At 33.9% G+C, this 27,651-nt stretch overlaps 3 protein-coding genes and 2 pseudogenes across 8 annotated transcripts; 1 reads left to right on the top strand and 4 right to left on the bottom strand.

The window, feature by feature from the left end:
* Positions 1 to 1,047: 1,047 nt before the first annotated feature.
* Positions 1,048 to 5,380, top strand: LOC107633887 (ABC transporter G family member 1). Its single transcript, XM_088508658.1, has 7 exons — positions 1,048 to 1,438; positions 2,747 to 2,826; positions 3,127 to 3,597; positions 3,679 to 3,765; positions 3,849 to 3,980; positions 4,063 to 4,347; positions 4,513 to 5,380. The coding sequence occupies exons 1-7, from the start codon at positions 1,177 to 1,179 to the stop codon at positions 5,194 to 5,196; spliced, it is 2,001 nt and encodes a 666-aa protein (XP_088364784.1). The 5' UTR covers positions 1,048 to 1,176; the 3' UTR covers positions 5,197 to 5,380.
* A 91-nt stretch (positions 5,381 to 5,471) lies between these two features.
* Positions 5,472 to 7,735, bottom strand: LOC107631646 (ABC transporter G family member 1-like; annotated as a pseudogene). The gene is made up of 5 exons (XR_015907313.1): positions 7,628 to 7,735; positions 7,041 to 7,172; positions 6,762 to 6,953; positions 6,552 to 6,638; positions 5,472 to 6,304 (listed from the first exon to the last, which is right to left on the bottom strand). The product of XR_015907313.1 is annotated as an ABC transporter G family member 1-like (transcript).
* LOC148572663 (pentatricopeptide repeat-containing protein At4g13650-like) lies at positions 5,472 to 13,932 on the bottom strand (annotated as a pseudogene). The gene is made up of 7 exons (XR_015907312.1): positions 13,472 to 13,932; positions 12,756 to 12,815; positions 7,289 to 10,276; positions 7,041 to 7,172; positions 6,762 to 6,953; positions 6,552 to 6,638; positions 5,472 to 6,304 (listed from the first exon to the last, which is right to left on the bottom strand). The product of XR_015907312.1 is annotated as a pentatricopeptide repeat-containing protein At4g13650-like (transcript).
* A 572-nt stretch (positions 13,933 to 14,504) lies between these two features.
* On the bottom strand, positions 14,505 to 18,602 carry LOC107631648 (ABC transporter G family member 1). 3 transcript variants are annotated; one of them, XM_088508657.1, is made up of 9 exons: positions 18,090 to 18,230; positions 17,112 to 17,517; positions 16,943 to 17,022; positions 16,350 to 16,820; positions 16,182 to 16,268; positions 15,935 to 16,066; positions 15,658 to 15,849; positions 15,494 to 15,580; positions 14,505 to 15,352 (listed from the first exon to the last, which is right to left on the bottom strand). In XM_088508657.1, the coding sequence occupies exons 3-9, from the start codon at positions 16,988 to 16,990 to the stop codon at positions 14,672 to 14,674; spliced, it is 1,698 nt and encodes a 565-aa protein (XP_088364783.1). In that variant the 5' UTR covers positions 16,991 to 17,022; positions 17,112 to 17,517; positions 18,090 to 18,230; the 3' UTR covers positions 14,505 to 14,671. The 3 variants fall into 3 exon arrangements, with proteins under 3 accessions (XP_088364783.1, XP_016190648.1, XP_088364782.1); XM_016335162.3 differs by lacking the exon at positions 17,112 to 17,517 and having other exon boundaries at positions 18,090 to 18,598; XM_088508656.1 differs by lacking the exon at positions 17,112 to 17,517 and having other exon boundaries at positions 16,182 to 16,820; positions 18,090 to 18,602.
* Positions 18,603 to 20,691: 2,089 nt separating this feature from the next.
* LOC107631649 (ABC transporter G family member 1) lies at positions 20,692 to 23,693 on the bottom strand. Of its 2 annotated transcripts, XM_016335165.3 has the most exons (8): positions 23,479 to 23,693; positions 23,322 to 23,401; positions 22,446 to 22,916; positions 22,275 to 22,361; positions 22,026 to 22,151; positions 21,759 to 21,953; positions 21,582 to 21,671; positions 20,692 to 21,503 (listed from the first exon to the last, which is right to left on the bottom strand). In XM_016335165.3, exons 1-8 carry the CDS (start codon positions 23,663 to 23,665, stop codon positions 20,802 to 20,804), a joined length of 1,938 nt encoding a protein of 645 aa, XP_016190651.1. In that variant the 5' UTR covers positions 23,666 to 23,693; the 3' UTR covers positions 20,692 to 20,801. The 2 variants fall into 2 exon arrangements, with proteins under 2 accessions (XP_016190651.1, XP_016190650.1); XM_016335164.3 differs by having other exon boundaries at positions 21,759 to 22,151; positions 23,479 to 23,676.
* Positions 23,694 to 27,651: the final 3,958 nt, after the last annotated feature.

Raw genomic sequence — 27,651 nt, 5'->3', positions numbered from 1 at the left:
AAATAATATCAATAAAAGATACTTTAAAATTTGTATTTAAATAAAATAAAATAAAATTAACAACACTAACCTACAAGTCAAGGGCCTAACAATATGTCACATGTCATTTATTTTTTGATACATATTTTGTTTTTTGAATAACTTTTTCTATGTTGTAATACAATATTGCAGTACATCAATAATTAAAATTAATATTTATCAAAAGCTGATATAATTAATAGCATTATATGAAATAAAATTAAAACCATTCAAAAATTTATGTAATATTTTTGTAGTATCCCTTTCTCGGGTTTAGAGTATTTCTTGCATTCGCACATATAGCTTATTTGACACAAACTCTTTTTGCAAATAATCCAAATATTATTTAAGGAAAAAAAATTCAACAGTCAAAATTTTAATTATATTGACTAATATTTTTAGTTTAATAACCTAATTTTATATTTTTATTTTACACTTTTAAATATTAATAATTAATTATTAATTAAAATAATAAATTATACTGAAATTATACCCACCGTTTTGTATGATAAGGCATTAAGGCCGCGGGGCGATATTAAATTTATATTTAAAAAATTTGGATTCATATAACGTGGACTACGGCGGCTTTTGAGCCTCTTGTTCCTTTTTTAATAAAATTATTATAATGTTCAAAGAAAAAGTAAACGATATATCAATAATGAATAAAATATATTTATTACTTTAATAATGATACAGTAAAATTAAAACAAAAAAACCCCTGACAAAAAAAAACCCAACCCGGCCCTGACAAAAAAAATAAATTCAACCCGGCCCTGACAATTACTTCGAAAAGACAACGAGGCCCCTGTGCCAAAAATAAATCAATGTTATTTTTTTGGCACAGGGGCTAATCTGTCCTAAAAAAAATTTATCAGAGGCCGGATTGGGTGTTTTTTTTTTTTGGGACCTCGTTGTCCTTTCGAAATAATTGTCAAGGGCGAATGGGGTATTCACTCTAAAATAAATGAAAGTGGGTAAGAATTAGTTATAGTTGTCTATTAAAACACGTTGAAATTTATTACGGCGATTGAAGTTAGACCTTGAACAACTAATTAAGAAGTGGAAGTCTTAATTAAAGACATTCAAGAAAAACGACACATACATTGCGTGTATAAATAAGATGGAACGAAGTAGAAGCTGAAATTGGCACGCATAATAATGGCATCTGAAAGCATGGTGATAGAGATTGAGCATGATGATAATGAAGATGAGAAGGGGAATAAGAGAAACGAAGAGAAAGAGAAGGAGGGTATGTGTATGTGTATGACATGGAAGGATGTGTGGGTGACTGCATCAATGGGAAACAAAGGAAGCAAACCAATTCTTTCCGGTCTAACCGGTTATGCCAAACCGGGCCAGCTATTGGCCATAATGGGTCCTTCTGGTTCTGGCAAGTCTACCCTTCTTGATGCCTTAGCAGGTATTTCATATTTCCCTATCTATCTACTCATATACCTTTTTCATTTTTTTTTTTTACCAAAGATAGGAGACTCGAACCTGCAACCTATTAATTGAGTATGGAAAAACTATGTCATTTGAGTTATAACTCATTGGCATACCTTTTTCATTTCATTCAAAAAATCGGGATACATTTTAATTTACACTTGTCTTCTTATAAAATTAATACTTAAAAATTGTTACATAATGATTTAATCGTTACGTGAGGTTTACTTTTTAATTTACCCATTAATATCACTACGTATGTTAAACTTGATTCAACGGAAGGGTAAACATTATTATTATTATTATTATTATTATTATTATTATTATTATTATTATTATTATTATTATTATTATTATTTATTTATTTATTTTTTGATAAAATCTTAATATTGTTATATTTATAAAAATAATTATTTTTTGATTCACTATTTAAATGATTAACAAAAATAATAAACTCAAATAAATTATTTTAATTGTCCGTATTTAAAAGATTTATTTTAAGAATTTAAATAAAAAATTAATTAATTTTGATACCTATTAGTATCCAAAAAAATTTACACAAATATAAAATGATTTAATATATATGAAAAAATATTTAATTAATAACTCATATATGATTTTAAAAAATACTTAAAAATAGGCGTGCAACGATATGTATTTAATTTCGTATTTTTAGGTACATGAATCTAAGATGTTATAAAATAAAGATGAAAATTTTTATGTAAAGTTAATAATTGATAATTGTCAGATGATAATTTAATCGAATTTTTTAAATTATCTGAACGTTTTTTAACTATTAACTTCACACGAAAATAATTAGAAATAATTGAACTATAATGAACCCATCATTGAAACTCCTGGTTGATATTTTTATTGACATTAATTATTTAAGATAAACTAAGAACAAATTTTAACACCTTTCCATTTTTTTTTAAAAATTATGTGTTATCCCTCGATCGAGTGACATTATTTAAAGAAGATTACATGATGGGATATCAAATAGAAAATACAACACACACGTAACCATAGAATACATTTAAATTTATCTTAGAAATATTAATTAAGAATTAATAATACAAAGTTTTACATTGTGATCATTTAATAAAATGTCTGTACTTATTAAAAGAATGTAATATTGTAAATAACCGAGTTATATACCTTTTCTAATGCAAATATGCAATCATATATACTTAATAATATATATATTTGTCAAAAGAATTTTAATATTAAGATATATGTAAATGCATTATTAATAATGAGCTATATGTTTGAACTCATATTTCAGGTAGATTAGATTCAAACACAAGACAAACAGGAGAGATTCTCATCAACGGTCGCAAAGAAGCGCTGGCCTATGGAATCTCGGTACAAAACCATACACTATAATATTTACGTATTCATATTTACATGAATTTTACATACAAGAAGCATATAATTTGCACTTATATTTATCAGAATTTATACACAAAAATTAATACTATTTGTAATCATATTTTTTAAAATTTGTACACATGAATTAGTAAAATTTATTTGTTAAAAACACTTTAATATTGGTGCTGATTAAATGATGGTGAAAAATACTAAAAATTACCATGTCACAATAATGATTAAGTAGTAGTCTTAATTAATTTGAATAATTAGCAAGAGTTTAAATGTATGGCATAGGCATATGTGACACAAGATGATACCTTATTAACAACCTTAACGGTGAGGGAAGCAGTGCACTACTCAGCTCAACTCCAACTACCTGATTCCATGTCCAAGGCAGAGAAAAGAGAGAGAGCAGAGATTACAATAAGAGAAATGGGTCTGCAAGATGCCATTAACACAAGAATTGGAGGTTGGGGCATTAAAGGAATCAGTGGTGGTCAGAAGAGACGTGTGAGCATCTGCATTGAGATCCTAACACGCCCAAGGCTCTTGTTTCTTGATGAACCAACAAGTGGACTTGACAGTGCTGCTTCCTATTATGTCATGAAAAGAATTGCAAACCTTGTTCAGAAAGATGGCATTCAAAGAACCGTTATTGCTTCAATACATCAACCAAGCACTGAAGTCTTTCAACTTTTCCATAACCTTTGTCTTCTCTCTTCTGGTACAACTGTTTACTTTGGACCTGCCTCAACTGCTACTCAGGTTCCTATCTTTTTTTTCTTCTTTTAATTCATTTAATTTTAGTCATAATATTAAATTCTGGTTTTGTTTCAATGTATGTAGTTTTTTGCTTCCAATGGTTTTCCATGTCCTGCACTCCAAAACCCTTCTGATCATTTACTGAAAACAATAAACAAGGATTTTGATCAGGTAACTAAGCTTAGCTTCACTTGAAGATACATGAGAGCATTCAGAAATAATTTGATGGTATTTTGAATTAACTACTATTTCAGGATACTGACATGGGTTTATCTGGCACTAGAACAGTGCCTACAGAAGAAGCAATTAGAATCCTTATAAGCGCATATGAATCATCTGAAATTAACCAACAAGTTCAACAAGAAGTTGCAATGCTATCTAACCAGGTTTCTTTCATTTCATGTCTATTGCGTGTGCATTCATAAGCTATAATAAAAGCATTGATCCATAACTCAATTTATGTTTCAGGAGACTAGATCAGTAGATCATAAGAAGAGAAGGCGTGCTGGTTTCCTTAATCAGTGCATTGTTCTAACCAAAATATCATGCGTGAACATGTTTCGTGATCTAGGCTATTATTGGTTACGTCTTGGAATATACATTGCATTGGCCATAGCCACTGCCACAGTTTTCTATGATCTAGGTACAAGTTTCAGCACAATTCAGGACAGAGGAGCACTTCTTATGTTTGAATCTTCATTCATAACTTTCATGACCATTGGTGGATTCCCTTCCTTTGTGGAGGTCATGAAGGTAATTTAAAGAATTATTCATCACAATATAGAATTTAATTTTGATGCACTATTGGTGTAAAACTATTTTTCGTATGCACCCAATCAGACAACGTCATGTTAGCAAAAATAACTATTTTTTACATTGACTGCTTGAGAATTGAATTGTTGTTATATATATACGTAGGTATTTGAACGAGAAAGATTGAATGGGCATTATGGTGTTGTGGCATTTGTAATTGGGAACACAGTATCTAGTGTGCCATACTTGGTTCTAGTATCAGTGATTCCAGGAGCCATAGCTTATTACCTTCCTCATCTTCAAAGAGGATTCGACCATTTTGTTTACTTCATATGTGTTCTGTTTTCTTGCCTCATGTTGGTTGAAAGCCTAATGATGATAGTTGCAAGCGTAGTCCCAAACTATCTAATGGGAATCATAAGCGGCGCCGGAATCCAAGGAATCATGATGCTGGCCGGAGGGTTCTTCAGATTGCCCAATGATCTTCCCAAACCATTTTGGAGATACCCAATGTTCTATGTTGCATTTCATAGATTTGCATTCCAAGGATTGTACAAGAACGAGTTTCAGGGGCTAAGCTTTGCAACAAATGATGGAAATGGCTCCTACATTAGTGGTGACCAGATTCTGAGGGACACGTGGCAAGTTGACATGAGTTACTCCAAGTGGGTCGATCTCGGAATCTTGCTTGGGATGATTTTGGTGTATCGAGTGTTGTTCTTCTTGATCATCAAGATTACGGAGAAGTTGAAGCCATTTTTTGTGTCATTCATTTCAGGGTCTCCCAAGCGAGCAACACTAGTGATGGAGAATAATGATGATAACTCTGCACTAAGTCATGAAGCATAAACCCAAACATAAATCTAACTCTATGGTTATAATTATTTTCAAATTAAAGCTATAGTAGCTAGGTTTGTGATTTATTTTGGTGATTTTAATTTGTATATATATTATTGTTGATTGGTACATAAGTATTGTCTTGTAAACCAATTTAAATTGGTCGAGTAATCAGTCCCCTCATCCCATTAGTTCAGTTATTATGCTTGAGTGTTGAAGGCAAGCTTCAGATTTATTCATCCAAGGGCAATGCAATCTTGTAATCCATACGATAATCATAACCACTATTACTCAGTATCTGATCTCCTTAAAAAGAAAATAATTATATACGGTTCTTCTCAAGTATTATAATAACCTCAGTTCACACATTAATATACTAAGCAAATATATGATTATATTATATGTTATTATGGTTCTGCAAGGCAAGCAAGCAAATGAATCATGCCATTGCTCCTAGTCTAGTCACCTTAGTGAACCTGAACTTTGCTTGCGGGCAATTATTCATTGCTGTCACAACAATAGGCTTCACTTTCTCAAAGCTCTTGATGATTACCAAGAACCAAATTCTGTATGTCACTGCCATTCCTATCAATATAACAACATCATTCCATTTTGAGTAACCAATTTTCACTTGCCACAAGTTTCTAAGTATCTCTTCCCCACTAATGTTTATCATAGATCCTCCATCTTGATTATTGCCGGTGAATGTTAGGCCTTGAAACGCGTTCTTGAACAATCCTTGGTATGCATACTTGTGGAATGAAATGTAATGCAAAGGATATCTCCAAAACGGTTTAGGGATATCACTTGGAAGCCTATAGAATCCACCATCCAACATCATCACTCCCAATATTCCGGTGCCGAAGATTATGCCTAGCAGAAAATTGGGGACAATGCTTGCAACAATCATCATGAGACCCTCAACCAAAAAGACAGAAACAAAAAGTATAGATGTAAAGTAGATGAATTCTTGGTGTCCTTGGTGAAGTCCAACTAGGTAATAAACCACTGCTCCAGGGATCAGTGACATCAATAGCAAGAATGGAACTAAAGATAATGTGTTGCAAATGGTGTATGCAGTTACCCCATAATGTCCATTCAGTCTTTTTCTTTCAAACACCTAATTATGGATCATTTCACCAACATATTCAGTAATTTGACATGATCATATTTAGAATGTTTCTTGAATACAGTCATTATTGTGCTCTCTGCCTAAATATTGTTCATCCACGTTGGATGGGGCGTGAGTTTCAATCTAGGCAGAGCTCACGCCCCATTCAATAGTGGATGAATAGTACGTAAGTGCGCATAACAGGGTGGTGATAATTATGTCACATAGTTTGTTCTTAACAGAAATAGTAGTTTACCTTAATATCTTCCACAAAAGAAGGGAATGCACCAACAGTAATGAAGGTAAGGAATGTAACAACAAATACAAGTAGTGAAGCTCTGGCCTGACATCAAATAAATTAAGATTTAAGCCTTTAACATTAGGTTTATCAAAATTTTTGCTGCAAATAATGTTGCTATGATTGCTGAATTTTGTGCATTATGTGTCTCAAGGTTGATTTGTGTACCTGAATTGATTCACTGCTTGAGCCAATGTCAAAGAACATGGTACCAAGACTTAAAGTCAGAGCACCATAGATAAGTAGGCGCAACCAGTGATAGCCTACTTTACTTTACATGTTCACAAAAGATCCCCTAGTAAGGACCATGCACTGTTATAAAAAATCAGCATGACTTTTCTTCTCCATTGCATCTGAGTCCTGCATCCATTATTAAGACCTTCAGCAATTGTACAATTTCTACTGCATATGGATATTAAATCAATTTTTTCAACAAGTAGTACTCACCTTTTTTTTTTTTTGAACTATTTCTTTATGAACTTGGTGACTAATTTCAGATCAATCATTTGATTCAACAAGTATATGAATGGATTCTTCTGTGGTTAGCCCTCTAGCTAATCCTTTCTCAGGGTCCTCCTCCTGAAACAAAGAGGTGAATCAGTTGAGTTTCTTTGCAATCTAGCATTGTAGCATTGAAAAATAAATTAAATTCATATAACTCAAAAGTAATAATGTTATCTTGCCAATGTTCTTACTTCGAAAAGTTCCATGTTAATTAAGCAAAACTGAGAAGTCAGTCTTCAAATTAAAATGTGAATACCTACAAATAATACATTTGCTGTAGATAAAGAAATATCAGATAGTATTCATAGAAGTTAAAAGGAAATCACAGGCCCCGTGCTGGATTTTTCCAATTGCTGTCTTTCATATTGAGGTGATAAAGAACCCTATGAGGCAATGAGATTCAGCAGTAATACGTTTAACGGTAGCTGGTTAGTTCTCCGTCACTCACATCAGCTACTTCTGATGAAAGCATAAAATATGTTAAATGATTAACACAATCAAGTAATTTCATTATTGATTTAGAGGCAAACCATGATGATATATTGATCCTTCGCATGATCGATGCTAAAATAGTTAAAGCTCAATGGTCTCTCAAGAGAAATATTCAGTTCAGTGACCAAATCTGAAGTAACATAGGATCTGCAGTTTGCAACTTTGCATTATCCATGATGTTTGCCATTGCTGCTATAGAGATAATTGAGGTATGCTAGAATTAATGCTTGCTGCCAAATGCTCTACAGTTGCATAAATAACATCAGAATAAGGATGTGTTTTATCCTCGACCGAGAACAGATGAATATTGTTTAATTCAATCCAGCTGCACCCTGGATCTTTTCTAAATTTTACACTCTGCAATCTCTTCCTAAGAATTGACTTCTGCCCCCATCTACCTAGCACCGCATACATATTTGACAGAATTACCAAAGGCACTGTTGGGTTCGGATCCAAGCTAAACAACTTTTCAGCAGCTTTCTCCCCTACTTCCATGTCCTTCCAGAACCAACATGCATGCAGTAAAGCTCCCCAAATCACCCTATCTGCTTCAATAGGCATCTGTCTAATAAACTCTTCAGCTTCTCTTACATGGCCTGATCGACCAAGAAGATCCACCACACATGTGTAATGTTCTATGCTTGGCGTTACTTTGTAAAGTTCCTCCATCGAGTGGAAGATTTTCAAACCTTCATCAACTAGACCAGCATGGGAGCAGGCAGAAAGAATGCCAACAAAAGTAGCTGCATTTGGCACAACTCCTTGAACTAACATTGAGTGGAAGAGTAAAATTGCCTTGGATCCAAGTCCATGATATGCATACCCATTGATAAGAGCTGTCCATGCTGCTACATTGGGTGAAAAAATGCTGAGGAATGACCTTTGAGCATCAGCCAAGCGACCACATTTGGAGTAGAAGTCTATAAGGGCAGTCCCAACATAAACATTTGCTTGGAACGGTGTCTTGGTTAAGTGGCCATGAAGCAACCGTCCTTGCTGAAAAGAACCTAGAGATGAACATGCACGAAATAAAACAGAGAACGTCGATCTGCTATAATCAACTGATAACCTACGCATCTTCACGTATAATTTTAATGCCTTCACGTATTGGCCATTTTGAATACAACCAGACATCATCGAATTCCATGTCACAGGGTTTTTCTCATCTTTAGTTTTGTCAAAAAGCTTCACAGCTTCATCAAGTTCACCGTTTTTGGAGTACACAGATATCATGGTATTTAAGGAAGTTAAATCCTTGAGACTCATTTGATTGAATAATTTCTTTGACTTCTCAAAATGACCAATCATAGCATAACCTTTAATCATCAAATTATATGATACGTGATTCGTCTCTCTCAACCTGTAAAATATCATCTCAGCTTCTTCAATCTTCCCCGTGGAGATAAGGCAACCAATCAACAAGTTAGTCACATTCAAATAAGTTTCTCCTCTCATGCTCTCATGAACTCTCTTGGCATCACCTATGGCTTCACAATCACAATAAAACTCAATCAACCCGCCACCAATCGCATTATCAAAAGCAAACCCTTCCTTGATGCAATGCCCATGAACAACCTTCCCCTGCCATAGAGCCCTCAGTCTAGTGCAAACTCTCACAACAGAGCACAACGTGACCTCATTAGGCAACACTCCAGAACTCCTCATACACCAAAACAAATCTAAAGCCCTCTCACACCCATCTTCCCTCTTCGCATACCCAGAGATCAACATGGTCCAAGCCACAATATCACGATCAGGCATCTTTTCAAACATGTCCAGAGCCTCACCCATATTGTCATGCTGCACATAACCCGCAAGCATCAAGCTCCATAACACATCATTCCCGCCATGAAGCTCCTCAAAAACTACCTTAGCTTCTCCAATTCCACAACACTGAACGTAAAAATACAACAAAGCACTCCCCACAAGGCCAAATCTTTCGTATCCAGACCTCAAAAGCAATGAATGAACTTGCTTCCCATGAACAAGTGACCCATAACGTGAGCATGCGCTCAACACCGAAGAGAAAGAGACCTCGTCAAGCTTGACGCAAGAGTGGTGCATGAGGGAAGCAAGGGCCAGAGCTTCAACGTAGCAGCCCCATTGCGAATATCCGGAAATCATAGTATTCCAAGTGGAAACAGTTCGAAGCGGCATATCGTCGAACAGGTGGCGTGCTAATTCAGGTTCGCCGTATCTAACTCTCCTGCTAATGGAAATGTTGGTGGCGATCACGTGACGGAGACGAGGGGTATCCAAATCTTCCAAAAGGGTGGTGAAAAGTCGGAACCTTTGCTTCCAGCAGTTGCACTTCCAGGTGCCAAGGAGGAACAGCTTCTTCATGGTGTGGAAAAGATGGTGGTGTTTGGGCTTTGGGGAGTAAAACTTGTGTTATTGTTCTCTCATCAATCAGAATAGACATTAAAATAACTAAAATGAGACCCGCGCGATGCGCAGACGGTAAATTAATGATAGCATATAATAAATATTAAAAATGGCTATGTTTTGTAGAATTAAATTAAATATGGGTAAACTAAAGTTAAATTTAAAAGGTATTTTGTTTAAAATAATTTATAGTACAAAAGATTTGGATATTGGAGTTGTACAAAGAAAGGTTTTGAGAATCGAACCGGTCATCGAACCGCTCTAGTTACTGGTTCACTGGTTTATTAGTCCAACCGGTCCAACTGTAATTCAACCAGAAAAACCGTTTTAGAATAAAATAATAAATAAATTATAAATATACATACTAAAATATAATTATAGTCTAATATAAATCTAAAAATATCTTCCAAATTTAAAACACTACATGAAATGTCATAAATCAAAACCATATGATCTTATCAAAATACAAACTCAAGTTTTTTTTTAAACAATTCACAACCCTAATTCTCTATGATTTCTTTTGGAAAAATAAAATCCCATCCAAGAAGGAAACCACAGCTGTAAGTAATTGAGAATATTTGTCAAACTCAGCACTAAGACATAGAACAACTATACATATAGAATCAATAAACAAAAGGATGTCTAAAATATCCATAGAATCAATCAAATTCAGCATTAAAAAATATTAAAAACCAAATTTTGCAGTTAAACAGAATAAAGTAAAGATGGGATTTATACTCAAATTCTCCTTAATCTTAAACCATGTCTCAGCACATACTTTGTGAGCAGCAACAAAATCATCTTTACAAGCACAACCCAATTCAATTGGAACACCAGACTCAGAACTATCACTCTCCAAACCTATGTGACAAATTCTACAATCCCTCTCCACTTTGTGCTTAGTATTATTATTAATATTATTAATAATATTAACATTGCCAACTAATAAATGGATATTGAAGCTTTAAACTTTATTTAACAACAATCTGTAACATGGCTCAAATAACAAATTAACCAATTTAATTAATACACAACTCCAAACACAGCAAGTAATCTACTTCATACACTCCTCAAAAGCAGTCCCAAATCATTTGCAATAACAGTGAACTATGCTTCATAAACTACTCAAATTATCAAAATCAGAAACATGAAATGCACTATTTAGAATCTACAGAGGCATACCAATTTCAAGAAATGCATAATTGGCACAATTTATCAAGCATAGCAAAGCTAAGTTCTCAAAGAAAAATTTTAATTGAACACAAAAACACAGCACACAGTCAACAGAGCACAGCAGCACAAAACAGGCATACCCCACGTGCAACACTTAATTTCAAAGGATTCAAGCCTGAAGACCCCATCACCTTCTGCAGATGAATTATCAGAATCATTAACAATGGAGTAATTTACAGTAAAAACAGCAAGATTCACAGATTAATTAACACTTATTCAACAATTATTTAACCCATAACAAGTTCACAAATTAACTAACAACAATTATTCAATAATTATTATTAAAAAAATACCTAGAAGCTAGAAGCCCTAGAACAGAGCAGAGCAGATCCTGAGCAAGAGGGGGACAAGGGAACGACAGAAGGGATGACAGGTGGAACAGAGATAGCGCCGGCGACGATGGAACAGAGCTGTGCGACGGTGCTTTCAAAGCTGAAACAGTAGCTGCACGATGGTGGAACAGAGCTGCACGATAACGACGGTGGCTTCGAAGCTCGTTTCGGCGACGGCGGCGGGAGATGGACGTTGGTGAGGGAGTGAGATCAATGACGGTGAGAGGAAGGAGGAGCTCGAGGGTGATGGGAGGGATGGGTTCGCGTTTAGCCGTTGTGTGGAGCTAAGGTTGCTGGGTTGGGTAATTGGCTAGGGCATCCCAGCAAAACGATGGCGTTTTGCAAAATTTAAAAAATCGGCCGGATCCCGGTTCGGTTCGACCGGCCGGTTTCTGGCCGGTTCGACGATCCAACGTCGGTTTTTCAAAACTTCTGTTTCAACGTCTATCCGAACCGCTATTCCCTTCGGTTCTCAGGGACACGTGGCAAGTTGACATGAGTTACTCCAAGTGGGTCGATCTTAGAATCTTGCTTGGAATGATTTTGGTGTATCGATTCGCGGTGCGGTTTGGTTCGGTTTTTTAGAGAAAAGTCATCCGATCCAATAGTTTAATTAAACTGCGGTTTGGTTTGGTTCAGTTTTTTTCTCAAGACCATCCGAACCAAACCGAACCAATTAAAATCGGTTTGGTTTGGTTCGGTTTGTTCGGTTTTTCAATCAACTCAAAGAAAAGCCTGCCATACTATTTCACAAAAATTATAACATTAAAATCATCTAACACAAATACGCAATAACTAACAAAAGTCTTGATTCAATGAAATTCAATGACAAAAGAAATTAAAATAAATGAAACTCAGAATCACAATTTCACAAACATGTCGAGGAATTCCTAAATGTAGTAAAATAAATGAACTAACTCTATTAAATGACACAAAATAACACAAGACTAACAGAAGTGTCATTGCATTGTGCAAGAAAATAACACATCTAAAGGTATATTACAAACAATAAAATTCTTCCTTTCTATTTTTAATACCATTATATCAATATATTTAGAATGTTGAAGACATCTTTCATAGTACAAAGAACTTCATAACTTGCAATTGAAATGCACTTTCTCACAAAAAATGCAGGCAATACATAAATACATTGTGCCCACCTAGTTCTCTTGAAACTAAAAGCCGCAACCGAGACATGTGTAGAAAGACCAATTACCTTAGGCAATTGCACCTTCTGTTCATCAATTATATTGATTCCAAGTTCTTTTCTTATATCCTGCCAAAGACCAATACCAGATAATGAACAACAAATACTAGGAATCAACAACAATGAACAATGAACAAATAATTAAAAAAACAGAAACAGAAACATAACAAATGAACAAAATAAACAATTACTAGCATTAAGCAACAATGAGCAATGAACAACAATCAGTAACAATGAACAAATATATTGAACAGAAATTGAATACAAATAAATCACAAAATCAACTCAAAACAAGCAAAAATAAATTAAACCCAACAGCTCAGAATCACAGAATTAGAATTATTAATAAATTAAATCACAAAATCAACTCAAAACAAACAACTCAAATTAACAAAATCATTAAACAAGCACAGTAATTATTAGTATTATTAACAAAATTCCAAAACAAGCAAAATAAGTGCAGAAAACCAAAGATCAATTCAGAATCACATAATCACAGAATCAGAATCACAGAACTTGAACTAAGCAAATCAAGCAAATTTCAACCCAGCAACTCAGAAGCACAGAATCAGAGTTATTAACAAGAAATTAACAAAACCCTAAACAAATCTAGCAACTCAGAATCATAGAAATTATAATTAACAAAATCAAACCCTAACTATTTCATAATTATAAACCCAATATGTCTAATTGCTTCAGATACATAGAAGGAGAGAAAATCAAACCTGAAGTCAAGTGGATGGGAAGGAGGAAGAGCACTGGAAGAAGGCCAACCGGTGGCTACTGTGTTGTGGGTGGCCAGGCCAGAAACGCAGCAGTACTGCTATGGGTGGCCACAAACGGTGCTGCGGGTGGCCAGATCGGTCCTGTTGGTGGCGCTGGGGTGCCGCTGGATGGTGCTGGACTGCTGGGTGGTGTAGTGTCTACGACCGCGAGGGTGGTACTGGCTGGGGCTGGGTGGTGCTGTCCGCGAGTAGGGGCTGGGAAGAAAGCTCCGGTGGCGCTGGGAGAAAGGCTTCGACGGCGCTACGTGGTGGTGGGAGGAAGGGGTTCGCCAGCTGGGGAGGTGCTGCAAGAAGATGGGCTCGCCGCCGGCCTTGGGTTTCTTCGAGTGAGACTGAGAATGAGTGCAGAAAGTGAAATTGAGAGTGAGAGTAGAGAGCGGCTAGATTTACGTTTGGGGGTGGGGGGTTTGGTTTTTAGGATTTTGTATAATATCGGTTCGGTTTTCATTGTCAGAGTCGAAAACCGAACTGAACCGCAATAAAAAGTAAAAACAGAAAAATATGTTTTTTCGATTTTTTTGGTTTTTTATTTATTCGATTTTCAATTTTTTCGGTTTGATTGATCGATTTAATTCAATTCCAATCGGTTTTGAACACGCTAGTATCGAGTGTTGTTCTTCTTGATCATCAAGATTACGGAGAAGTCGAAGCCATTTTTTATGTCATTCATTTCAGGGTCACCCACGCGAGCAACACTAGTGATGGAGAATAATGATGATAACTCTGCACTAAGTCATCAAGCATAAACCCAAAATTAAATCTAACTGTATGCTTATAATTATTTTCAAATTAAATCTATAGTAGCTAGGTTTGTGATTTATTTGGTGATTTTAATTTGTATATATATTATTGTTGATTGGTACATAAGTATTGAGTAATCAGTTCCTCATTAGATCAGGAATTATGCTTGAGTGTTGAAGGCAAGTTTCAGATTTATTCATCCAAGGGTAATGCAATCTTGTAATCCATACGATAATCATAACCACTATTACTCAGTATCTGATCTCCTTAAAAAAGAAATAATTATATACAGTTCTTCTCAAGTATTATAATAACCTCAGTTCACACATTAATATACTAAGCAAATATATAATTATATTATATATTATTATGGTTCTGCAAGGCAAGCAAGCAAATGAATCATGCCATTGCTCCTAGTCTAGTCACCTTAGTGAACCTGAACTTTGCTTGCGGGCAATTATTCATTGCTGTCACAATAATAGGCTTCACTTTCTCAAAGCTCTTGATGATCACCAAGAACAACAATCTGTATGTCACTGCCATTCCTATCAATATAGCAACATCATTCCATTTTGAGTAATCAATTTCCACTTGCCACAAGTTTCTAAGTATCTCTTCCCCACTAATGTCTATCATAGCTCCTCCATCTTGATTATTGCCGGTGAATGTTAGGCCTTGAAACTCGTTCTTGAACAATCCTTGGTATGCATACTTGTGGAATGAAATGTAATGCAAAGGGTATCTCCAAAACGGTTTAGGGATATCGCTTGGAAGCCTATAGAATCCACCATCCAACATCATCACTCCCAATATTCCGGTGCCGAAGATTATGCCTAGCAGGAAATTGGGGACAATGCTTGCAACAATCATCATGAGACCCTCAACCAAAAAGACAGAAACAAAGAGTATAGATGTAAAGTAGATGAATTCTTGGTGTCCTTGGTGAAGTCCAACCAAGTAATAAACCACTGCTCCAGGGATGAGTGACATCAATAGCAAGAATGGAACTGAAGATAATGTGTTACCAATGGTGTATGCAGTTACCCCATAATGTCCATTCAGTCTTTCTCTTTCAAACACCTAATTATGGATCATTTCACCAACATATTCAGTAATTTGACATGATCATATTCAATAGTGGATAAATAGTATGTAAGTGTGCATAATAAGGTGGTGATAATTATGTTACATAGTTTGTTTTTAACAGAAATAGTACTTTACCTTCATATCTTCCACAAAAGAAGGGAATGCACCAACAGTAATGAAGGTAAGGAATGTAACAACAAACACAAGCAGTGAAGCTCTGGCCTGACATCAAATAAATTAAGATTTAGCTATGATTGCTGAATTTTGTGCATTATGTGTCTCAAAGTTGATTTGTGTACCTGAATTGATTCACTGCTTGAGCCAATGTCAAAAAACATGGTACCAAGACTTAAAGCCAGAGCACCATAGATAAGTAGGCGCAACCAGTGGTAGCCTACTTCACGATACATGTTCACAAAAGATCTCCTAGTAAGGACCATGCACTGTGTTAAAAAATCAGCATGACTTTTCTTCTCCATTGCATCTGAGTCCTGCATCCATTATTAAGACTTTCAGCACTTGTACAATTTGTACTGCATATGGACATCAGATCAATTTTCAAAAAATTGTACTCACCCTTTTTTTCATTTGAGCTATTTCTTTATGAACTTGGTGACTAATTTCAGATGAATCATATGATTCAACAAGTATATGAATTGCTTCTTCTGTGGTTAGCCCTCTAGCTAATCCTTTCTCAGGGTCCTCCTCCTGAAACAAAGAGATAAATTGGTTAAGTTTCTTTGTAATCTATCATTGTAACCTTTAAAATAAATTGTTGTTCAATGTTCAGTAAAGATCTTAGAATGATTCATATTCTACCTACCTGTTCAAAATCCTTGTTAATAATTTTTACAAAGTGATCAGGAGGATTCTGGAGACTTGGGCAAGGAAAACCATTTGATGAGAAAAACTGCAGCCAAAAACAGAATTCAATAAGCCATTGATTTGCAGCAACAAATACATACATGGACAAACGATACTGATTTCTAACCTTATTGGCAGCTGAGACAGGTCCGAAGTAGACTGTTTTACCAGAAGAGAGGAGACAGAGATTGTTGAAAAGCTGAAAGATTTCATTACTTGGTTGATGGATTGATGCAATAATAGTCATTTGAATTCCATTTTTTTTATTTAAGCTTGCAATTCTACTCATAACATAATAAGAGGCTGCACTATCAAGTCCACTTGTTGGTTCATCAAGAAACAAGAGTCTTGGATGTGTTAAGATCTCAATGCAAATGCTAACTCTCCTCTTTTGTCCACCACTAATTCCCTTAGATCCCCACCCTCCAATTCTTGTGTTGATGGCATCTTGCAGGCCCATTTCTCTTATTGTGAACTCTGCTCTCTCCTTCTTCTCTGATTTGGACATGGAATCTGGTAATTGGAGCTGGGCTGAGTAGTATACAGCTTCTCCAACTGTCAGTGTTGTCAAGATAGTATCATCTTCTGTGACATATGCCTGATTTGATTTCATATAGTTAGAGTAAAAACAAAAGATTAATATATATAGATATTTCTTTAATAGTATGTATAAAAAAATAAGTTTATATTGTCTAACAAAGACTAGAAAATTATTCTTACAGATGTTCCATATGCCAGTGCTTGTTTGCGGCCATTGATTAGGATCATCCCAGTTTGCTTTGACTTTGAACCTAATCTCCCTGCAACACATGAGGATACTTTAGTTAATTTCATTTTGAGGTAAATACAAATTGGTATCCGAAAGATTCTAACGCTGTCAAAATAGTACCTGACTTTTGTTATTGACAAAATAGTCCCTGAAAAATTTTTAAATTTGACAAAATCACCAAACCATAAAAAGATGACGTCACAATGAACAAAAAACGCTGGCCGTCAGAAGAGAGCTCTGACGATGATGGCAGAGAGCTCTGGCGACATTTTCAATTTCTTCTTGGTGGTTTGGCAGAAGGGGACGCGAAAGGAGACGCAGCGGCATGTTAAAGAAGAAGCGGCGAACACAAAGAATGCGACGAGGTGCAGTGGCGTACCATTATAGTCTTCTTTTTCAGCTGCCATAGCAGAAGGGGACGCAGCGGCGTGTTCATGAAGAAGAAGCAGCAAACACGAAGAAGAAGAAGGTCGCCGGAAACATCGCCATCATCGGAGCTTTCTTCGGGCTGCCACATCAGCGTTTTCTGTTCATTGTGACCTCATCGTTTCACGTTAGGTGATTTTGTCAAATTTTAAAATTTTTCAGGGGCTATTTTGCCAATAACAAAAGTTAGCTATCATTTTGTTAGTATCAGAAGCTTTCGAATACTGATTTAGTATTTACCACTTTCATTTTATAACTGGAACTTAAGGAAAAAAAAAGGGAAAAATGCTAAAAGTGAAAGATTTTGAGTGGCTTTGAAAGTGTTATATGTGACTGACTGACTGTGACATCAGCATGCTAAAAGTGTCATTAGTTGTGGACAATTATAGTATATTTGACTTAAGAATGTCAACCATTTAAGGCTTCATGATGAATAGTAGTAGCATGTTATAATTTCACAATCAAATGACTCATATAATATCAAAGTCTGATATTTAGTTTGGTTTGGTAGTAAACTATGAAAGAGTCATGTTATTTGTATACTCAAAAGTAAGTATTAACTAGATACTTAACTTGATTTAAAAGTGAAAAATAAGATTTTAGATGTTAGAGTGGAAATGATTTAAAATATTAAAGGCACAAAACCAAATGTTGATATGAAAAAAGGATTACCTGCTAAGGCATCAAGAAGAGTAGACTTTCCACAACCAGAAGGACCCATTATAGCCAAGAGTTGCCCTGGTTTGGCATAACCTTTTAGGCCCTGAAGTATTGCTTTCCTTCCATTCTTGCCATCTGAGACTGTCACCCATAGATCCTCCCATGTTATGAAAACCCCCTTCTCCTCTTGATGATCCACCTCATTCATGGCTTCCACCTCAAATGTGGTCTCATATTCCAAAACGGGTAGCATGTTGTTTGGTAATTCACAATCACTAACATGAGGCTGAAGAATAGAGCTCATTGTGAGATCAGAGTAATATGCAAGTGTGAGAGTGATGAAGAGTGTGCACTAGTAGGGGAAGGTAGGAGAATTTGGTACACTGAATCTGCCAAGGCTACCTACTATATAGTAACATGTTTTGTCTATTATGTAGTAATTGCTAGTAGGAAAGTGAAAATATGACAATGGAGATCAGAGCTAGCTTAGAAGGTCAAAGAAATCAATGTTCTTTCACTATATACTTGGATTCCTTATTGTCATATGTGAATTGGAGAATTCTCTTACTTCCTGGTCATGTTTTGTTTAAGAAAATTATTATTATATATTGTTTTATATATTGAGATTAATCACTATGCACTAATTACCATGCAATAAAATGCTTCATAAAAAAATGTATACAAAGATGATATATGTATATATAACATTTCTTAGTAACTGAGAATATATCGTTATATACTACCAACTTTTGTTGTTGTTTGGTAAGAGTAATAAGTGATGAAGACCAGCATATATAGTCACGTCATAAGCACGTCATGAAGCAACCAATTTTTTCTCTTTTTTCGGTTTTATTTCCTGATTAATAAACTTGGGTTAATTAACAAATAACAACTAGTATAATGTATGTGTACTATGAAACACGGACATTTTGTTCGGTTGTCGTGTCCGCCTATTGGACACATTTCGGACACGACACTCATCGACACTCGTCGACACGCGTATCTACCGTGTCTAACCGTGTCATAATAAAAAAAAAAAAAAAAATTTGCTAGACATACTTGAACACACCTAAATACCGTCACATATTAGCATGTCCAGCATTATTCTTAACATGTATTTTTGAAATAAATTTAAAAATAGTATATATTATTATTTATTAAAGCAAAAAAAATTTAAATACTTTATATAATTAAAATAAGACTTTAAAAATAATTAAAAAAATTAATTTATATTTTAATATCAATAAAATATCAAAATATTATTATGATTTATCTAAAAAATACTTTATATTTTATATATAAGTGTGTCCCCGTATCTTGTAAAATTTTAAAATTCGTGTGTTGACATGTCCGTGTCCTATTGTGTCCCGTGTCCGTGTTCTATCCGTGCATGATAGTGTATGTATCTACTATATGTTTCCGAAAACATTCTAATACTCTCTCCTTTAATTTCATTTTCCTCAAACATATTTGTCTCACGTATTTTCAATGAAACATATTGTCTTGACTTAAAACTACATATGGTTAGGTAAATGGGGATCTTTAAATAAGTTTGATAATGATAACAACTTAGTACAGGTGATAAGCGTATACAAATTGATTCATATTGTAACACTATATAGATTAATGGAATTACTTTTATTATTAAATTATTAATTAGAAAACAATAAAGGTAACAACGTATCTCCATCTCATTTTTTCATATCTACTACTCCTACCTAACACATATAGGGATAGGGATAGGGATAGGCCTCCTTAGTTGAAAGTTTGTAGTGATGTAGAAGGGTCCAACTTATTGACATACCGTTACTTCATTCATACAAGGAATGGAGTGGAGACACATCATTTACAGCTTGTATTATAACCGGGAGTGATTTATAGCCAGAAAACCTACCTGATTGGGGTGGGTGTTCATTCACACGGCCCAAATACAAAGAGCCATTAATGATGAAAGCCAACAGTAGCTCATCAAGTTTGGTTGTATTTGAATCCACACTTAATTCTGGGCCACACCCCAAACCCACTCCTCACTTAACAAACTTTCAATAAGAGAGACTTTGATCCCAAAAAAACAAGTTTAATACATAAGAAATCAACCACCTTGAATTGATCTAGTAGTCAATTCATTATCTTTTTAAACAAATATTTAGATTTTAAATCTATTGATTTGTCAGGCTGAAAAAATAGAGTTTTATATCCAAAAAGTATAAAGTTAGATTCTTGGTGAATCCAAAAATAAAAAAATAGCATAAAAAAATAAAATAAAAAAAGAAGGTTTATACAAAAAAATTAAATAAATTTAAAAGAGATTCATGTTTAAAAAAAATTCACATTCTAATTGTTTAAATATGAGAAAAAAATTGCTCAGTTTTCAGTGCTGTCCAAAAAAAAAAAATTACCTAAAAGAAGATTTTGTACAAATTTTATTTATTTATTTTATTTTTTTTTAATTAAATTACGACATCTAGTGCTCATTAAATGAAAGGTAGGGTTTTCATTGATTAGGTTAGGGCAAAAGCGAAAAAAAAAAATAGCTAACAACAAAACGGGGGACGAATCCGATTTTTTGAAGAACGTGTTTAGAGTGTAATTTAGTCATGAATTAAGAGAAAGAGAAGCTAAATCGTTGTTATGTTGACAAAAATATGATATAACATAATGAAACATTGAGAACGAAAGGCTTATTTACTTGAGCAAGATAGGTTGAACTCAAGCACAAGTAGCTTATTCTAAGATAGCATGGTTTTCAGATACAGGGCTTGCTCTATCATTAATTCTAATCTCTCTCGTGAAAACTTTTGTTGGGTGATTGTTAATGGAAGCAGCAAGAGGTTTCAACTTCTCCTTGCTTTTTGTAATAGCCAAATACACAACCCTATAAACAAGAATCATCCCAAACATGATGGCAAGATCAACCCACTTGGAATGCCCCATTTCCACCTGCCATGTGTTTGTCAAAATGTCTCTACCACTAACAATGGTTTTTGCACTTCCACCTTGTTCCATGGAAAATTTTAAGCCTTCAAATTCATTCTTGAAAGATCCTTGGAAAGCATACTTAAGGAATGAAAGGTAGTAAAAGGGGTATTTCCAAAATGGTTTTGGAAGATCGTTTGGCAGCCTGTAGAATCCACCAGTTAAGATGGTTAGTCCTTGAATTCCGCCGGCAATGCTCATGCCGGTTACGAAATTGGGGAACATACTCCCCACAACCATCATGAGGCTCTCAACCCAAAGCACAATGGCAAACAGAACAGAAGCAAAGTACACAAAGTGTTCTAAACCTCTCTGCAGCCCTGAGAGGTAATATATTATTCCTCCAGGAATTAGACAAATCATTAGCATATATGGAAGTGCTGAGAATATTTTGCCTGTGAGAAAAGCAATAATACCATAGTGACCATTTAGTCTCTCTCTTTCAAATACCTACAACAATCAGAGAAAATATTTTCAGTTAGTTAATTTATACAAGAAAGTACAGGAACAGGAGCATAGCAATCTTACCCTCATTTCCTCCATTAATGGAGCGAATCCACCAATAAGAGCCATGAAAGCCAGAGTTGATATCAAAAAAGTAAGCAGAGACCCTCTTCCCTGAACCATGCATGAAGATATTATATTAACTTGTTAACCTTGTGCATTACAAGTCATAATGTTAATTGCTTTTCATAGTTTACTTACTTGAATTGATCCATTACTTGAGCCAATGTTATAGAACATGGAACCCATGCTAATAGCTACTGCAATAAAGACAACAAGAAGCAACCAGTAATTGCTCAAGTCGCGAAACAATCGCAGCGAAGATCTTCTCATAAGAACGAGGCACTGAGTGAGGAATGTGGCATTGACCCTCTTCTTCCCAACTGCTCCTGAATTCTGTAGGTATGCAAAGGTTAGTTTTTCATATTTGGCATAGAGATATAGGTAAGGAATGTAACATGAACTTACACTTTCAGTTATTGTTGCCACTACATTATTAACTTGGTTTTTAATCTCAGATGACCCATAAGACTTTACAAGGATGTCAATTGCTACTTCAGCAGTAACTCCGAATCCAAAACCTTCTTCAACATCCTGAATAAATAACAAGAAATTTTTATCTCTCTTCCTTTTTCAAACCCATGTAATATCTTTAAGAAGGACAAGAGTTGAGTAGAATGATGAGGTAAAAGTCAGAAGTAAAGGTTACTTGCTTACTTGGTCAAAATCTTTGTTTATGATCCTTAAGTAATGATCAGAGGGATTGTGGAGAGCTGGGCAAGGAAAGCCATTTGAAGAAAAAAACTGCGCTTGGATAAAAAAAGAATTCTCATTATATAATATTAATATCTATCTGGTTGGTTCTGCATAAGAATTTTGGTGGCTAACCTGATTAGCATGAGACGCTTGACCAAAATATACTGCTTGACCAGAAGACAGAAGACAGAGATCATGGAAGAGTTCAAAGACTTCACTACTAGGTTGATGGATTGAAGCAACAATAGTTCTTTGGATGCCATCCCTTAGGCTTAGGCTTGCAATTCTTTTCATGACATAATAGGAAGCTGCACTATCAAGTCCACTTGTTGGTTCATCAAGAAACAGAAGCTTTGGGCGTGTTAGGATCTCAATGCAGATGCTGAGTCTCCTCTTTTGTCCACCACTTAGGCCTTTAGAACCCCATCCTCCAACCCTTGTGTCAATGGCATCTTGGAGTCCCATTTCCCTCAGTGTTATATCAGCTCGTTCCTTCTTCTCAGAAGTGGACATGGAATCTGGAAACTGGAGCTGAGCTGAGTAGTATAAAGTTTCCCCAGCGGTCAAAGTTGACAGCATAGCATCATCTTGTGTTACATATCCCTGATTCATACAAATATATAAACTAGTAAATTGCCAAAAATTGATTTCTTAAATTTCTTCTATGGCGGACAAAAAACAACAAATAAACACTTGTAGTGATAAAATTAAAGTAACTAATTTTTTTTAACTAAAATTCAGCTAGCTGTGTTTTTTCTCTAGCTTTTACTTATTCTGCCTCTCTCTTGTTGGATTAAAAACATTATGTTTGAATGATTAATTATAAGTGTTGATTTCTTCTATATATAGTAATTTTGTTGTTGAAATTAAAAAGGTTTAGAAACTAATTTCTCATAAATTAAACAACAATTTGTTAACTTTCTCGATAGCTATTGTTTCTCTAACAATTTGAACTCTTAACTAGTTATAATTTTATATATGGGAAGGGGAAATTGTAGTTTGGTTTACCGAAGTTCCATAAGCCAGTGCTTGTTTGTGGCCATTGATTAAAATTTTACCGGTCTGTTTGACGCTAGAGCTTAATCTCCCTGGAAGAGATAAAAGAAAGTTATTATGCACAGCAGCAGATGATCCTAATATATTTGCTAATCAATAAAATAATAACCTGATAAGGCATCAAGAAGTGTGGATTTGCCACAGCCAGAAGGACCCATTATGGCCAAAAGCTTCCCCGGTTGAGCATAACCGGTGAGACCCTGCAGAATTGGTTTCCTTTTGTTTCCATCTGCAACAGTAACCCACAAATTCTGCCATGTCACTGTTACGTCTTCCTTTTCTTCTCCCTCTCCCATTGCTACTCTACTACTACTCTAGTTGTAGGGATATAAATATATGAAAGAGCATGGGCTTATATAACGTACGTACTAGATGCCATGCATGAAGGAACTTTAAATGTTGGATCGGAGTTTGATAGATGTGGAAGCAGTTAATGCTCGCTGGGACAAAGAGTTATAGCTAGGTTGAACATGCATGCATGCATATGCACTGGAACTCTCCACTTCCACCGCTGCAAACTAATTTATGACCAACCAAACACTGTCTCCTTTACACCATGTTTTATTTTAACAAGCAAAAGTCAAACCCAAGTACAAAAAAAAAAAGTTTTTTTTATCTTATTCTTTTAAAATATGTTTCAAATTTTTATCATTTATACCAACTTTCTTTAGCTTTAATATATTTATACTCACCATCATTATTATTATTATTATTATTATTATTATTATTATTATTATTTGATATATACATATAAGATAACTACTCACATAAAAATTATAATCTATCTATTTATTTTTATTATATAAAAGTTGATACCAATTCTTTGTACATTATATTTAAGCCATATTTCTTCTTTTAATGATGCTGAAAAATCGAACAAATTACATACAATAAAAAAGAGGGGAGACCGATTTTTCCGATTTTTTTCCATAGAAATTCAAAAATTAAGTTAAACAACAAAGTTCTTTTTTATTATTATAATTTTAATTATTTTATTAATATTTTTTTTAATTCTTTATTTTAAATTATTAAATATTTCGAAATAGAACTGAATAAATATTCTATTTTAAAATAGAAAGAAGAAATATAAATATTCTAGAAACTAGAAATAAAAAAATAATTTGAAATTCTTTTTGGATTATTTTACTCAACTTACGAGTTGCATTTTAATTACTTGACAAAATCTTAAAAATTAACCAATCAACTTTTAGTAAATAAAACTATAACTCCCATGCATAATTAATTAATTAACTTATTTCATATTATTTTTCAATAAAAATATAAAGTATTTAATGTAATAAATATCTACATTAAGAGTATCATAATAATAATATTATCATAATAAATTTTAAGTTATAAAATATTTAAATTTCATCCTATTTGACCTACTTATATATCATACATAAAATTTTTAACACTATTATTTCATTTCACAATTCGTGATTTGCCTATGAAAAATATTTACACCAATAAATAAAGAGGAGTCTATGTACCTAAAAATGATTCTATTAGATAATTACAAAATAAAAATATTTATTATATTTTAAAAACAAATTTATAGAAAAAAAACTCTTATTACTTTTATTATTTATAATTTTTTAACTTTTTGTAGTACTTTACATATAATTATATTTTAAGATTCTTATAATTATACTTATTTTAGTATTATTTTGAATTTGTATCACTCGAGACATTATTTGATAGAGTAGATTTAAAAAAATATTAATAGGTATTTTTATTTTATACTATTTAAATTATTCTTATTAAAAATAACTTGTTCAATATATATCACACAAACACAAGCCAATAAATATTCTAAACTTACTATTATAGATATCATTGAAAATCTGTATATACTAGAAAAAAAACAAATAAATGTCAAAGAAAAATCTAAAAAGAATACGAAAAATAACATTTTCGTGCTACAACATAAAAAATTATTATAAATTCAAATTATAAAAAAAATTCTAGGGTAAAGTACTAAATTGGTCCCTTACGTTTGGGTGTAATTCTATTTTGGTTCTTAAAGTTTAAAGTGTTCTATTTGAAATAAAAAAAATTCATTTAACTTCAATTTAGTCCCACCGTGAGGTCAAAATTAAATAATTAACGAAATGTCCTACATGACAGCAGTACAAGAATAAGGTCGATAATCTGGAGAACAAGTATAAGTTCCAAAGGCACAAAATCAATTATTTATCATTCTCCATAGTTCTATAGAAAATATTTCATTTAAATTGTAATAAAAATAATAAATAAAGGTATTGATGCATCCACAATTAATTTTGTACCTCTGGAACTTGTATGTACTTGTTCTCTAAATTATCGATCTTGTTCTTATACTACTGTCATGTAAGTCATTTTGTTAATTATTTAACTTTGACCTCATGGTGGGACTACATTGAAACTAAATGAAACTTTTTTTGATTCAAATAGAACACTTTAAACCTTAAAGATCTGTTGAGTTTGAAAAATTTATATTTAACTGGTGATCAAATATTATTAAAATATTGATTAAAAAATTATTAAATTAATATTTGCTTCCAATTGTTTGTTTGATAAATTATTTTCTTTTGGCCCAATCAAAGCAAACCTGCTTTAGTCATTAAAAGAGCTCAGCCAAATATAAACTTACTTCACAAATTTGTTTAACAAAAGCATTGATCCGAATTTGAAGAAGAAAGAAAGAAATGGATCAAGGCTTGGTTCGGTTACTTATTTTTTGTGATTGGAATTTAAAATTTAATTTGGTTAAATGCACTTCTTGGTAACCGAAACATAAAATTAAATTGAGTTTAATTGTGCATTGAAAGCTTTCTCTCTTCTCTCTCTTCTTTCTTTGTATTCGGTCATGTCAATCATCAGAAAAGAAGAGTGAAGAAGTTATCAGAAAGCTATGGAAGAAAAAGGCTATCAAGTAGAAAGGCTTGTGAAGATCTTTCTTCAATTCATAAGTGAAGATCTGAAGAAAGGCAAAGCAAGATTTTTTTCATTGAAGGCATGATTTGAAGAAAAGTTTCAAGATCTTATTTGCCAACAATAGAAACAATCTGCCTTGGTGAAGAAGTAAATCTCAGTTGCAAAAGTTCATTTCCATTTTTGTTCAAGAAAGAAGATAGCCGCTGAGCTACACGTAGGAAGAAGTAAAAATGAAAGGCAAGAAGCTGTCCTGGGTCAGAAGATCATCAAGGGTTCGAATCCTTTCTTGGAGCCAAAGACAAGATCAAGGGTTCAGATTGAAGGAGTTTGATGAAAAGGGTTGAGAGAAGTACATGAATGTTGGTTTTTGGTTTTTTCTCTCTCTTCTCTTTGTCCGAACCGCTGCTGTTTTTGGATGGAGAAGAAGTTGCTTGGTTGAACCGGTTTCAATCTTGGAAGCTTCCCCTTCTATATTAAGGGTGAACCGCAAAGTAGGGGTGTTCGCGGTGCGGTTTGGTTCGGTTTTTGAGAGAAAAACCATCCGATCCAATCGTTTTATTAAATTGCGGTTTGGTTTGGTTCGGTTTTTTTATTGAAGCCATTCGAAACCAATTAAAATCGATTTGGTTTGGTTCGGTTTGTTCGGTTTTTTCAGTCAATTAAAAAAAATACTACCATACTATTTCATAAAGTCATAACATTGAAATCGACAAACACAAATACACAATAGCTAACAAAGTCTTGATCTAATGAAATTTAACGATAAAAGGAATTCAAATGCAACAATTAAAGAAAATGGGAGACAAATTGTAGAGACCTTACTAAATTCTATGGTGACTTGGGAAAAGATGATGCAATAGACCTACTTCTTGCAATTGAAAGAAAGGGAAGATTTTGCTAAACGCTGCTTCTCGGCAGAGGTGGTGTTTACACTGCCAGTGGTTGGGCTGTTGTCCATCTGAAAGAATGAAGTCCATCAGATATAAAAAACTCGCAAGAAAATCTCATACATGGCAAGGTACCAACTGCAAGCTACTAAAGCTATAAAGGAACAATAATTTGCATTTTTTACCCCCATAACTCTGATTTGGTGAGTCACGACAACTATCTTCCAAGCAAAGAAATAAGATAGGAAATGAAAGGAATAAGAATTTAATTAGAATAGAAAGAAGGCACTCACCATAAATGAAAGAAGCCCTGTGAGTATGCTCGTAAATTAAAAAGCTCAGTATAGACCATTAGAAAGATGTATAGAAAAGTAACCAACATCTACAACTACTCTCAGATACAGGTTACTTGTGTAAAAGCATATAACCACAATCCAAAAGTTAAATGAATAGATTAAAAAACAAATCACATAGTG

The sequence above is a fragment of the Arachis ipaensis genome, chromosome B3, assembly GCF_059453495.1.
Source record: "Arachis ipaensis isolate K30076 ecotype BB chromosome B3, ASM5945349v1, whole genome shotgun sequence".
Classification (NCBI taxonomy): Eukaryota; Viridiplantae; Streptophyta; class Magnoliopsida; order Fabales; family Fabaceae; genus Arachis; species Arachis ipaensis.
Note: the sequence above shows the minus strand (reverse complement) of the source record. Positions and strands in the feature narration are given on the sequence as shown.